The sequence below is a fragment of the Molossus molossus genome, unplaced genomic scaffold, assembly GCF_014108415.1.
Source record: "Molossus molossus isolate mMolMol1 unplaced genomic scaffold, mMolMol1.p scaffold_m16_p_3, whole genome shotgun sequence".
Classification (NCBI taxonomy): Eukaryota; Metazoa; Chordata; class Mammalia; order Chiroptera; family Molossidae; genus Molossus; species Molossus molossus.
The window spans coordinates 78,825,595-78,840,021 of record NW_023425366.1 but is presented as its reverse complement, the minus strand read 5'-3'; the positions used below and the strand labels follow the sequence as shown (position 1 = coordinate 78,840,021).

Genomic DNA, 14,427 nt, shown 5'->3' with positions numbered 1-14,427 from the left:
GGAATCTGATTACATAAAAATGCCATCTCTTCTATTAAACTCAGAAAAGTTTGACATGAAACTCAAGCAAAGAAGAAGTTAACATAATAGTTAACATGTATTGAGTACCCATTAATGCGAGGCACAGTACTGGGAATGTCACAGATAAGATCTTTAATCTTCACAACTCTGCAATACGTCTTTCAACCTACTAGCTGTACCGAGTAGTGCCCCCACATGTTCATGTTCACCCAGGACCCACGATGTGATTTTATTTTGAAATAGGTCCCTCTGATGTAATCAAGTTTGCTAGATTAGGGTGGGACTGGTATCCTTGCAAGAAGAGGAAAATTAGGACACAGAAGGACACATACAGAGACACAAGGAGACAGCATGTGACAGTGGAGGCACAGACTGAAGTGACATGTCTACAAGACAGGGAGTGCCAAGGGTGGCCTGAATCTGTCAGAAGAGGCACAGAGGGCTCTTTCCCTAGAGCCTACGGTGGGAGTGTGGCCCTGCCGACACCTGGATTTTGGACTTCTAGTGTCAAGAACTGTGAGGGAATAAGTTTATGTTGTTTTAAGCCACCCAGCTTGTGGTCATTTTTATCACAGTTCCAACAAATTAATAAGCTAGTGAAGAAACAACTTTAAAGTGTTAAAAAAAAAAAAAAAACCTAGCTTGAATGAATTCTCCATTTCTCCTTTCCCATCCTGATCTTCCATTCCAATGAACTCATACACTAATAAAAAGGACATTTAAAACTCACAACTGTGTGGCTGTGTCCCCCACCCCCACCTGTAGGTCTAGATCTCTAGTCTTGCCCAAGTACCACTCTTTCCAAAGCTTAATAAAGGGCCTATTTTAAAAGCAGAAATATTTAGATTATAAACTTAAAAATAATGTTTTCCTATTTATTCAAATGCTCAATCCTTAAAAAGAAAATTCACATTTTTTTATTCATTTTTACTAAGTTTTCTTCATTCATGTACACACCCACACGTACAAATAAGTGCTTCTGGAAAATTTTAAGAAAAATCTTTCTTTTGTATACAAAGAAAATGAATCACCAAAAAGTAGGGTCTTCATTTGAAAACCAAACAGCTGTAGTAAAATTAACATGTTAATTCAAAATGTATGTTGCAATTTTTATGCTTTAGAAAAGGTTTAAATTTAACTTTTGTAGGAAATTGTAGAAGAGAAAATTATCACAATTCTGTCCACTCATCCCAGTTGAAAATCAGACAAAATAAAAGCATTTGTTGTGAAATTATTTCTATTCATAGCCAGAAATTTCAAAAATGCTCATGTCTCAAAAACATGCTAATGTTTTTAATAGTATTATTTCAAAGATATGTCACACACACACTCTGAATAGAAAGATTTAGGTACTAATCAAAAGAGCTTTATTAAATTAAAGAACAGACAATCTTAAATTTTTTTTTTTATTCTTTTTTTTTTAATCCTCATCTGAGGACATTTTTCCATTTTTTGTACAGATAGAGTGGGAGGGAGAGAGAGGAAGAGAGAGAGAGGGAAACATCGATGTGAAAGGGACACATCGAGTGGCTGCCACCCGCACGACCAACCAGGGCCGGGGACAAACTGCAACCGAGGTACATGCCCTTAGCGGGAACCGAACCCGGTCTCTCCGGACCGCAGGTGGACGCTCTAACCGCTGAGCCAAACCGGCCAGGGCTCAATCTGAAATTTTTTTATGAATCAATTTTCTCATCACTATTTCAAAAAATGTTTTTATTAAATACATATATACTTACATTTCTAAGCAGATATGTTTGTATTTGTATGTCTATGTAAATATATGTATGTGGATAAAGGTACCCCCACCCCAATAGAGGGGAATTTTAAAAGAGCCATTATTAGATTATACACTTAAAAATATATAGCGAATAAGCTAAATATGCATTGGCTAATTCCTTAAGGGAAAAAAAGATATAATCTATCAATTCCTAACTATGTTCCTTTCTTATTAGATAATTCATATATACTTTGGAACCAATGTATTTAACATGCATAAATTCTTACAAGCAGACAATCTACAAAATACTCTACCAGATATTTGTTATAATTTTGGAAATCTGGTTAATACATAATCTATAAGTATCTGTTAAAATTCAGTTTTACTTCAGAAATAATTTGCTATCTTAAGCATATTTTTTAAAAGATCCAAAATTAACTGGCCCATTACCATGTATATGTTATGTTATGTTATGTTATGTTATGTTATGTTATGTTATGTTATGTTATGTTATATTATGTTATGCACTAACATAACCATTACTTACACATTTTAAAGGAAAATTACCTGGTATCCATTCAGGTCTGTATAAAATCTATTTTGGCTGTTTATGCTAGAAGAAATTCTCATTGCAATCTCACGGTTATGTTCTTTTCGGATGTCCACAATATTGGAAATCTCCACAGACTGTCCTTCTATTCCTAAATTTAAAGAATATATACAATAGAAGGAAATTAATTGCCCACTTTTCTTAAATATATTACCCAGAACTCCTTCTAAAGTTACATATATTTTCCTGTTTTCTATCTCCTATCTTTACCATCTCTTATATGCTAAATAGTGTCACAATTCACACCTTTTCTTTTTTTTTAAATTATCAGATGGCAGATAACATTTATTCAGAGGCACATATAACTTAACATAAGGATGAAGAGGTTGGTGGTGATAAATGCAGATGAAATATAGCATGCAAATGCTTCTCCAATGAGTTCTAGAGGGAAAGAGGACATTAAATGAGAAAAGGTCAGCCCCACTGCAGGCCAGTCCGCTCTCGTCTGCACCACATTCCCCAGCAGAGCCATTCGACCCTACTTCTTCACCACTGTCTCCTTACATGCCGGAAATTATGAGCAGTGAAATTTATACTCTGTTGGTTCAAGAGCCAGTGTATTATTGCCCATGATCACATCTAGGAAGAGACAGGAGATCCAATGAGATGATTTACGGTTGAAACTGATATTACCATATTACTACTTTGGAGTATTATCTGGAGAGCTCCCCAGAAGTTAAATCAATTTTAATTGAGTTTGGTATCTCTTAGGACCCCTTGTTATGGAGTGATTCATTGTGCCCTTTGCTATACAAAGCAGAGGACAGCTTGAAGAAGCCCGAGATGTGTCAGACATTTTTTTTTGGATTAAGCCTAAAGTGTTTACTAATTTCTATCATCTGCCCTAACTCCTTGTCAGATCCTCAGTGAAGGCTTGGGTCTATTTTGGAGATGGAGAGAAGAGTTAGGAAGAAACCCAGCACTCGATACGGATCATGTGTCTATAAGAGATATTACAGGGTCTTCAAAGGAAAGTGGTCCAAAGAAGATGGGCCCTATCTTATTTCACACAGCTGAAGTGTTATGAGATTCTAAGACACTGGACAGCAGTTGTTTTCATTACCTGCTTCTCCCCACTCCTCACATACAAGCTGAAGGGGGAGGGAAAGAAGGAAGTAAGGAAGACTTTTTCTAGGAGCCAAGAAGAATCCCCACAGCTTATAGAAGGTGACAGGAAATAGTAAAAGAAAGGAAGTTCGAATCTGAGATTTGTGGAAAAGAATGTAAATGCAGCTGGTCCAGACACTGCAGATTTATGTGAAAATAACCCTGGAAATTATAAAGCATAAATAATAATGTGGTGACAATACTAAACAGGCTGAGGATTTTCAGAATGCTCACAGAAGCTCTTTTCTGGTAGATGTGGCTCTTCCAACTCAACAGCCTTCATGAACTTACCTTCACTTCCTTACTATGTTCATAGAACTATTACGAGTATGGTCTGCATGGGTGGGGGAAACGGTGCCTTTTTTCCTGCTTTATGGACAGTCTGAACCACTAACCTCTGCCAGTTAAAGATACACATGTATTTCCTTCTGAGAATTACCAGAAGGTCCTGCAAGAGAGCGGATCTGAATGTATCTCCACTACTACCGGCAAGTTAAAAAACCACGTACACTGAGGAGAGAACAACAGTATATTCTTTGAACTAGGAAATATATACTTTAGATGCAAATTTTACTTCCACATGCTTAAATTAACCAACCAGAATATTGTTCAAAACCAAATGAATTGTATACTGAATTTTATTTTGTTTTATTTATTTCTAAATCCTCACCCAAGGATATTTTCTCAAATATCTTCAGATGGAGTGGGAGGAGGGAAGAGAAAGGGGAGAGAGAGAAACATTGATGTGAGAGGGACACATCGACTGGCTGCCTACCACACGACCCTGACCAGGGCGGGGGATGAACCGCAACCAAGGTATGTGCCCTTGACCAGAATCAAACGCACGACTCTGGTCCGTGGGCTGATGCTCTAACCACTGAGAAAAACTGGCCAGGGCATATACTGAATGTTAATAGACAAGCTTCTAGAGATGAACCAAAGATGCTCCGAACACAAATGTAGCACTAGGGATGGCAGTACCCGTGGAGCACCAGGACGCAAGCGAGGGGTCAACTCCACTGCGCTGGCCTCTCATCTCAGCACTGCGTTACGTTGCTCCTCTCTAGACAGGATATTCTCTCAGGGGTCAACAGAAAGCAAAAAGTGAAGTCAAGTCTAACAAAGGAGAGTGTCATTAGTTTCAAGTCAGGTATCTCTGGAAAACATTTACAGAAAACATGCTTCAGAAAAAAATTAATAATCCCACATTAGCTCTAACAATAACAAATGACTTCTGTTGAGAAAATCATCATTCTCAAGCTCAGTATTATGCTCAGATCCTGTTGTGGTAACAAACGCTCCTTTAAATGGAGCCTCTATATTCACTCAAAATTCAGCAAGACATTAATTTAAATTCTGTGCCCAAACAGACTTAAAATAAGATCAAACTTAATATAGATAAAACCTATAATGGTAATAAAAGCAAAGAGGTATCCCTGAGTTTCAAAGATAATTTATTAGTTCATAAACAAGAATATGTGGGAGGGAGAGAGGACTGCCAACTTTTGTTATTTGTCAAGGATTCCCTGAGGCGCAGGCACATGGCACTGCCCGGGCAGCTCAGAGGTCCGCAGGGAGAACTCCCTGGGAACAGGCATGCAGACCCAGTGGTTCAGGTCGCCGGCTGGGTCTCCACAGTATGTGGCAGCAAAGGTATTTTTACCAAAGTACTTCTACCTGAGCACGAATGGCTAGGGCTTCAATCCTGGGAAAGAAAATAGTGCCTACATTATAAGAGCAGTCCATGGGGATACAGTCTATACTTCAGTCCCAGTAAGCCAAGGTTGTGGGTTCAATCCCATCAGGACACATACAAAAATCAACCAAAGAATGCACAAATAGATGGAATAAGATGGAAGAAGAAATCTTTCTCTCTTGCTCTTCCCCTCTCTCCTTAAAATCAATAAACAAAATAAGATAAAAAAGAGCAGTCCACGGGGGTAGCAGGGTGATGCCATTCCCAGGTTTCAATGAAGAAAAATAAGCTCCTCTTGCTGCTAATGCTTCACACTAAGCCTCAGAGACCAGTGAACAAAGGTCGTTTATCCCTATGAACAGCGGTAGTGCAAAGAACAAAGCCAGTTCACAGCGAAAACCTGTAATAGAGAAGCCAGAAGAGTCTTTCCTCAATTGCTTTCTTCCCCAGAGCCTGTTAGCTTCTCACAGACTGCCTTACACACCATCTTTGCATTCCAGTTTTTAACAACGTTTTGGGCATGTAGTAGGTGCTGAATCACCACTAAACAGAATGAGTGAAAATGTCCCTCGTCATGTAGAAGGTAGCCGGTGTGGGAGTAAATGAGAAGAATGAGGTCGCTCTCCGTCCCGGCCAAGAAAGATCTGATGAAAAAACTAATACAGTGCATGTTGAATATGATCAATTTTATGCTGAAAACAGACACAAACCCAGTCCTATATTTTTATAGGTGTGTGTGTGTGTGTGTGTGTGTGTGTGTGTGTGTGAGAGAGAGAGAGAGAGAGAGAGAGAGAGAGAGAACATACAGGGAGGACAGGGATATGTATTACCTCTCTTGAGCAGTGGATAGAGGCCAGGTACAGATTCCAGAGAAATTTATCTTAGATCTGTAATGTGTGAAAATTTTGTCAAAAGTATACATATTATTTGTATTTATATACAAAAAATAGTAATTCTGAAGCATTTTTAAAAGAAGAATATTTTCTAAGAAGGTAGGGACAAAAACAATACTAAGTGGCCAAGCGGTCAGGGTTAGGTGGGCTGTGTCACAGGGACCATGCTTTAGGGGTGCAATAGCCTCAGGGTCTTAGAGTTACTCTCAAAATGATGTTGGTCTCCTCCTGGGTGGATCAGGAAGGGGCGGGCAGAAAAGAAAGGGCATCACCCTCTGGACTTTGTTGCTTAGCAGTAGTCATAAGGAAACCCCGAAGGGTATTCCTGCAAGCAGAGAGAAAACTGGAGGCTAATCAGACACATTGCCTATGTTTGAAAGGAGAGGCGGAGGAAACATCAGGGAATGCAGATGGAAAGCCTGAGCTGCCGCTGATGGCCTTTGGAGCATCCTAGGCAGCATTTCCTCTGCACAGGCTACTCTCTTCACTGTCACATGATTATAAAATCTATCTGAAGAACCTAATTCAACGCACAACTGCAGAATCTCAGTTGATCCAATCCTCTACACCTCTGCAGATCACCTTACTCTAGCAATTCTGAAATACAAAGTATTCTTTTCCAAGGAATATACCTGATAAATCAGACATCTTCACTGCACTCAAATGGTTATAACAGTGAGAGGCAGCAGCTTGGGAAAAACAGCAAGAGAGAGCCTCACTCACACCCAAGCAAGAATCAAACAGCGTATTAGTGATACTCAGACTGCAATTAGGGCAAGTCATTACCATCAAGATGGAATAATAGCAAGTGGCCCATACCCACCTAGGAAAGGAAAAGTAATGATGAGAACTGTTAGAGGGGTATTTAAACCTTCAAACAAAGGTTCAACTGGAATTTGACATAAGATATAAAGTAAATCCTTAAAAAAAAAAAAAACTAAGACTGAAAATAAGGTCTTCAGTAAGTGGCCTTAAAATGTGGGCTCTTGGGCTCAGCCGGTGTGGCTCAGTTGGTTGAGTGTTGTCTTGTGCATCCGAGGGTTGCTGGTTCAATTCCATGTCAGGATACATGCCTGGGCTGCAGGTTCGATCCCTGGTTGGGGTGCGTGCAGAAGGGTCAACACATTTCTCTCTCATTTTGATATTTCTCTTTCCCTTCCTCACTCTAAACATGTCCTCAAAAATGTGGGCTCTTTGGCATAAATGGAACTTTGCTATCTATCTAATTGTTGTCCTAATCCCTTTTCTTTGAACCCAGTCTGAACAGAGAAGGGACTAGGCCATTGCTACTTTATAGCAGAAGCAGGACAGTAATAGCTGGCAAAAAAAAAAATAGGGGTTCTAATTTTTAATCTCTTCCCTCCAATTATGAGAGTATTTTGTTTTTTATTTAAGTCATCAAAAATATAAAAATACTTTTCCCACTAAGTATTTACTTTTGTGACATTTTTGTGAACTTACCACCTTAACTGGGAGTTGACACTTATGGTTATTAACGCTTAGTTCAGCACATATACATGAATAACATGTACAGTGTTATTATCACAAAAGTGATAAATTAAGTAGGTCAACGTGAAGATGTTTCTAAAAACCAAATATTATCATGACTATGTTTTGAAAATATTGTACTCCCATCTGAAAGTTCCAAGAATAAAAATGGCAACAATTCCCACAATTGGATGACCTTTTTCTCCATGTTGACTTACTCAACTTATCATCTATAATAAGATGTAATTTATCCTCTGAGGTACTTGCTGATTTCCAAGTCTGTAAATATTCATATTGATTATTTCTCCACAATGGAAAATTTAAACATCTGCTTTCATGAATACAAATTTTGGCAAATTTCATTCCAAGTCTCAAATTTAAGAAAATAATGAAGGACAACTTTATAAAGCACTGGATAAATAACCATCACTACTTATTGATCAACTTACAATAAGCTAGGCTCTACTCGACATACTTTAAGCTTTTCATTTCAGTAATTCTCACAATCACATAAAAAGTAAATGCATCATAGGAAAGGTATAGAATTCTGATCATATGGACTGCAAACATTAATTAAAGATTATGGCAATTAAGTATGACATACTTGAAGGCCTAACTGCTGAAAAATACTGGAAAGCTATCTTTGTTATTTTCTAGTAAACATTGCTTTTAAGAAACAACAGGGTTTTTGGAAGCTCTGACTTAGAGGAAACATCTGCATTGGTAACCTTATATTTTTTTTCTTTATTGATTTTAGACATACAGGAAGCAAAAGGGAGAGAGAGAAACATTGATGAGAGAGAACATCAATTGGCCGCCTCCTGCATCACCCCCACTGGGGATTTGGCCCACAACCTGGGCATGTGCCCTGACCAGGAATCGAACCGCAACCTCTTGGTGCCTGGGTCGACACTCAACCACTGGGCCATGTAAGCTGGGTAGTAACCTCTTTTTTAAATCCAGGAGACAGGTCTAACTAAAGCCTTCTCTTAGGTGGTGAATAAAACAGCTCACACCCCAGAGCTTTCTGTTACCTTCCCCACAATCCAGTGTGGTCTAGTCCAGACAAGGGAGGGAAGAAAGCTGGCATAATCAGGATGGTCTGTCCTCATACCCTCCAACTGTCATTCTGAACTCGCCTACTTCCTGTTTTCCCAAACATGCTCCTTCCCAAGGCACCTTTAGTCAGGAAGCTTGGATTCCATATATTCCCACCCCTCATCTGCCAGGGAGGCATGAGGTTCTTCCCTTACTTGTTACCATACTCACTATTCCACCTCCCAACTTACAGAAAAAAAGAAGAAAAAAAAGCAACAGCATACCTCTCACCCACCTTAACACCAGTGGAGACTGAACAAAGACATTTTGAAAAATATTGAAATATAAAGAAAAACTAGATGCCAACTTAAAAAAAATGTGTAATGGACACAGAGTTCTTCAAATTCGTATAGGAACAAGTGATATTCATCTGACCAACCCCTCTTCATGCTTCGTGATATTCTTCCTCCTTTTTGCCCATTCAAGTGCCATTTCTCCAAGACCCAGGATCTCAACAATCCAATTCCTTACCAAAAATCTTCCTCAACTCCCCTAACCCACATTGACTACTCTCTCGTAACACTTACTGTCTTACATCTGGCCCACACATCCTCTTAAGGAGATACAACCCTTAGTAAGTGTCAGGCTTTAAGTGTGTTAACTCCATCATTCCTCCATACTCCTATGAGATAGACTCTGTTCCTGACAGGATAATGAAACCAGACAGTGAGTAACCTGCATAAGATCAAACATCCGTAAGTGACAGAACCGGGATGCAGCTCGGAATGAAATGCAGGTGGGCTGACTACAGAGTCTGAGCTCTTACCCATCGTGCTTCCCCTGGATTTCCCGTCCCTGTGCCCTTCTTTGGAGTTAGTGCATATTTGTGGGGGTGCTGTTTCCCTGCGAAGATATCCCTTCAATGCAGCAGCTACTGTCAAACAGCCCCCCAGATAACCTTTGAGTTCTGAATTTGTGTAACTAGGAAGTGCTTCTGGCTCCCTAAAATAACCTTCTCTGTCATGCCTGTAGGGAATAATCAGATTCAACACATAGCAACTTATTTCAATTTTTAAAAGTTCCAATTAACAGGGAAAAAAACCCTTAGCAGTCAATTGCATGATATTCCAAAAATGTCTTAATTACCTAAGCCTGCCTAGCCATAACTTACTGAATGCGTTTTACTCTTAAATCAACCTAAATATGGAATGTAGTCCTGGAAAAAAATGAGAGATTGATTGCGAACCATTTTAATATCTTCATGAATCTTTTTATGGAAATAAAAACAACTTCCATGAAGCTCTGAGACCATGTTTACAAGGGGGAGGACACCAGGAATGGGATCCCAGATTCAGGTGACCTTAGAAGATGAACTCAGGGAGTCAAGCACCAGAGAGACTTTATGTGACACTAAGTGTGGTGAAGACTCTTAGACGGTTATATCTAACTGGCCATCTAGTCTTTCTATAGTCTAGTAATGAAGTCTATGGTTTGGTTAGAGGTGAAACTAAGGATTCGGATCTCTGATTCCAATGTGCTTCTCTTGTACGTTTAACTAAATGAAGTTCATTTTGACTCTAAAAGTCAAGGGTCATATTATGAATCCATTTTGGTTATATATTCAAAACAGAAAAAAACCAAGCAATCTCTATCTGCTAATATCCCCATGCAAAGAAAATATAAGTCATTTCAGCCAAAGGAAAGACTTTTCTTCCATACTTTTTGATGGCAGTTCACTACATTTTACCTCCAAGCTACTTGCTTTCTTTTAGCAAGATCCATTACATACAGTACTTTCATAATATGTTGGCAAAAACCAGTTGAAAGTACTGCATTTAAGAAATTTTTCCTAAGGGTGAAACATACAGACTCACTCACAAACACAAACCTACATAAGAGCATCATCATGGGTGGAGAAAATAAACCATGAACATACATATTATAACGAATCTGGAACCTAAACCTTGTGCCACTGAAAATGTACATGACACCTTGGTAACCCATAGCAACCTAATTCTTCAAAGTGGCTGCTGATGTCAGAAAACTAGGGCACCCAAGTCTAATAATTACAGCTCTGAAGACAAATGAAGCCATAGCTAGCAAATGTCACTTACTGATCACTGTGTCACCACCGCAAGGCATAGACTTTATGTGATGGTCCAATATCAAACACAACACAAGGGGACACAGGAGCTTTGTTTATATCATATTCTACCTTCCAGTCCAAGATTAACAACAAAAGCTAAAGTAGCCTACTTAGTAACATTTAAAGCTTCAATTTAGTGAAAGATGATTACACTACAAGAAAAATTAACCCCCACCTCTCTCATATTTTCCCCTGGAAACATGTTATTTGCTAGAAATTAAATAATCTTTTAGAAACCATAAAATAGTTCTGAAAGGGCAATTATTAAATTATGGTCTCTGCGAAATGGATTTCTTATTTAACCTGACATAAGGCAAAGCATTATGTTTCATTAGAATCTCTAAAACCATTCTGATCTTTTGGATCTTTTAAAGCTAGTAAGCACAAAATTTCCTCTAACTTAATATTTCTAGAAATCTTTTGAATGGAATGTCTAAACGATAATGAAAAAAAACCACAGTGCTTTTAATAGCTTAAGTGATGGTAAGAGCAAGACTGTAAACTGTACCTCTTACTATTTTCATCATCCAGAGAGAACACAAATAGAGAAACTGAAGTTAAATACCAAAAAAACCAACCAGCAGTTAGGTTGAATCCAGGCCCCCCTCACCTCAGTTTGTTTCCAAACCAATAATAATTCTTTGATGGCTATACCAAACTGACCACCTCATCTCTCTATAGTTCAAGAAAGAGAGTCTTATACAGTTTATATAATTTGGGAAGTGCTATTTGATTTTATTTTCTCCTGAAGCTTAATTTGGGCAAAAGCTACTTTGGGGAGGAAGGAGCCAAAGAATAACTAAAAAGGAGATAAAAAAAATATAAGGCTATTTTGTCAGGTTTTCATTTCTTTAGTCTTTTTAAAGAATGTTTCCAGCAAACTGAATTTGACACTCAGTAAAGACAGACAACCCATACTATTAACTCATTTTCTGTTTCTGAATCCTTGCTGCTGAGATACAATGTCTTTTGAATAATTAATTGGCTTAGTAAACTACTACAATGACGGTAGGTAATCATAAAACACTAATAACAGTCTCTCTACTTCAACCCCCGTTTCTTTCTGGATCACAAACTTGGTACTAACAACAAACAGGTTCTAGTCATTAATACTCATCCAAATAACTGTATCTGATCAGTTTAAAGGAGGCAAAATTAGCATATATTCAGAAATAGTTGAATAAGTTAAATTTGAGAATAGGTATTTTTGTTATTTGAAAAAATATCTATTAAACAGAAGCCAATCTATAAAAGCATAGAAGTTGGCCAAAGTTTCCTTTGTACTGCAGATGAAAAGACATATTCTGTCTATGTATTTTGATCAATCACCCAGATGCCTGGTTTACATGAGGCTGAAGTTTAAAACACTGAAGCGCTTTCAAGTATTTGTTAAGTACAGGTGGTTTGGAGCAGCATGACCAAACCCCTTTCAGGTAGTGTGAACACTTAGAGAGTCAGCCTCCCAGAACACTTCACATCTCTGTCATACCTCTTAATTAGTGATCTGATTAAACCTCAGCGAGCCAGGTCAGACAGCTGAGCACTCACGCAGTGGTGTATGAAAGACAAGGACAGATGGAACTGGGTCACAAAGGCTACTGAGAAGGGTATTATTTTTCCCACAATTGGGCTTATTTTTTCAGGAGATAGACTTGTGGAGGCAGGTTCCAATACAAACATGGAGGGGAATATAGTCTGTAAGAAAGTCTTTCAGTGATCTGGTATCTGCATTGCCCACCAACTACTTTCATGTTGGAAAAAAAAGTGCTTCGGGCTTGACGGTTACATGTGCTGGTTTCAGATTTCCATCCAGGCAAGTCCAGTATAACCGATCTGGAGAAGCGCGCTGTTAACTTCGCATTACTCCTACCTTCCTTATCTGTCATTCCCACACACGTCTGAGGCTTTCTGCTTTCAAACTACAAAACTCAAGTATCAGGAAAAAAATGTGTCAGTTCAAGTTCACTCCACCCACTGAGATATCCAGAGGCATTTTGAGGTCGGCATATTTATTTTTTTATTAGAACTTTTTCTGTGCTAATTCTTTAAGTGCTCTGTTTAGAAAAATCTCTGTCTTAACTGACTAATCAGAGAGCCAGCCCTGCAACCATGGATGGCCAGCAGTCAGTTAAAACTTCAAGTGCCCAGCTCTGGTTAAAGGGCTATTAGTCAGCTGCTGGGCATTTCCGACTGCCCAGTGGGGGGACAGGAAGAGATGGGGAGAGGAGAAAATACAAGCATAGTTCTAAGGAGTGGTCCTTGGAATAAGTAAACAGGCAAGTCAGGGCCTATTAATTTCCAAAGTGACCACCGAAGCAAAATGGCAACAGTCACAGCAATAGAAGAGGGCCCTCTCACCTATAGAAACCACTCTGATTTGAGATCCAGATCCCCTGGACAACCCACAAAACTAGGAAGCTGCCATGACAGCAACAGAAGCAAATAAAAGCAAAGCAATTAAGCAAATCTATTTGATTGAGAAGCTGGAATTTTCTGATGTGCTGCTTCAGCATTTACTCTGAGACACAGCTTCTCCCTAAATGACTGGTAAAAACGGCAGTAAACCAAGCTTGATGACAAGGTCTGAGCCAGTGTGCACCATGCTATATTCAAAGAAGAACTTTTCCATTAAAAAAACAATAGTTTTAAGCAAATTTAAAAGTAGGTAAGCGCATCTCCTGTATGATAATGCTATTTTCTACCCAGGAAGCAAAACCTTTGGCCATAGCTGAAAATGTATTTTAGAGCTCTCAAAGATGTTAAACAATGGCGTATACAAGAGTCTACATGGATGGTTAAAATACTATTTCTGACTTACTAGAGGTTTTGGGAAACTCAAGAAAAGATTATTTCAGAACTACAGACTTTCTTGTACGTAGCAAAGTGACCGCAGATAGCTGTACAAGTCACGTTCAGGACACAAAGTAAATGTCTAGCATAATTTTCCCACCTTCTAGAAGACCTTTTAGTTCTTTTTCTCTCCTCACATGAGGATATTTTTCCATTTATCCTCAGATAGAGCGGGAGGGAATGAGGAAGGGAGAGAGAGAGAAACATCGGTGTGAGAGAGACACACTGAGTGGTTGCCATCCACACCCAGGTCCAAGGACAAACTACAACCGAGGTACATGCCCCTAGCAGGAACCGAACCCGGGACTCTCTGGTCTATGGGCCAACACTCTAACCTCTGAGCCAAACCCACCAGGGTGACCTTTTAGTTTTTGATTCAACCTAAAACCATGAGTTGCTCTGAGAACATAGCTCATTATGTCACATGAGAAACTGTCCATGCCTGAAATCCTAACAAAAGGCAAACATGATGAACTTTGTACTTAAAGTCTGAAAAAAGCAAATTTAATTTAGACACCGAAATTAGAAAATTAAACTTCAGCTAAGAAATTCCCTAAACATTGTACTTTGCTTCCCCACAATACCTAAAAACATAAACAGTGCCTGCCTGTACATTTTATCATTATTTTGTATACTGCTTTATTGTCTACCTGTATGAAGACTCAGGGGAAAATATTTTTCCTTTTCCAGTTTTTTAAGCTTAGCCAACAGCAAAGAAAAATTTAAAGTGACATTTTCATGAAGTACTTTTCTAAAAGAATTGATACCATGGTAAATGGCCTGGTTACTGGAATACAATTTGTGGATGGAAAAGTACTCATTCTAAAAACACAGAATTTAAAATCAATCAATGTAGTA

The 14,427-nt window shown here is 38.7% G+C and overlaps 1 protein-coding gene across 8 annotated transcripts in view; it reads right to left on the bottom strand.

Moving 5' to 3' along the window:
• Positions 1–14,427, bottom strand: part of MAN2A1 (mannosidase alpha class 2A member 1) — a 174,528-nt gene that overhangs the window by 22,479 nt on the left and 137,622 nt on the right. For all 8 annotated transcript variants that reach the window (XM_036280855.1, XM_036280853.1, XM_036280854.1 and 5 more), the window contains one exon: positions 2,309–2,442. In XM_036280855.1, coding sequence (XP_036136748.1) covers positions 2,309–2,442 — 134 coding nt within the window. The remainder of the gene's footprint in view (positions 1–2,308; positions 2,443–14,427) is intronic.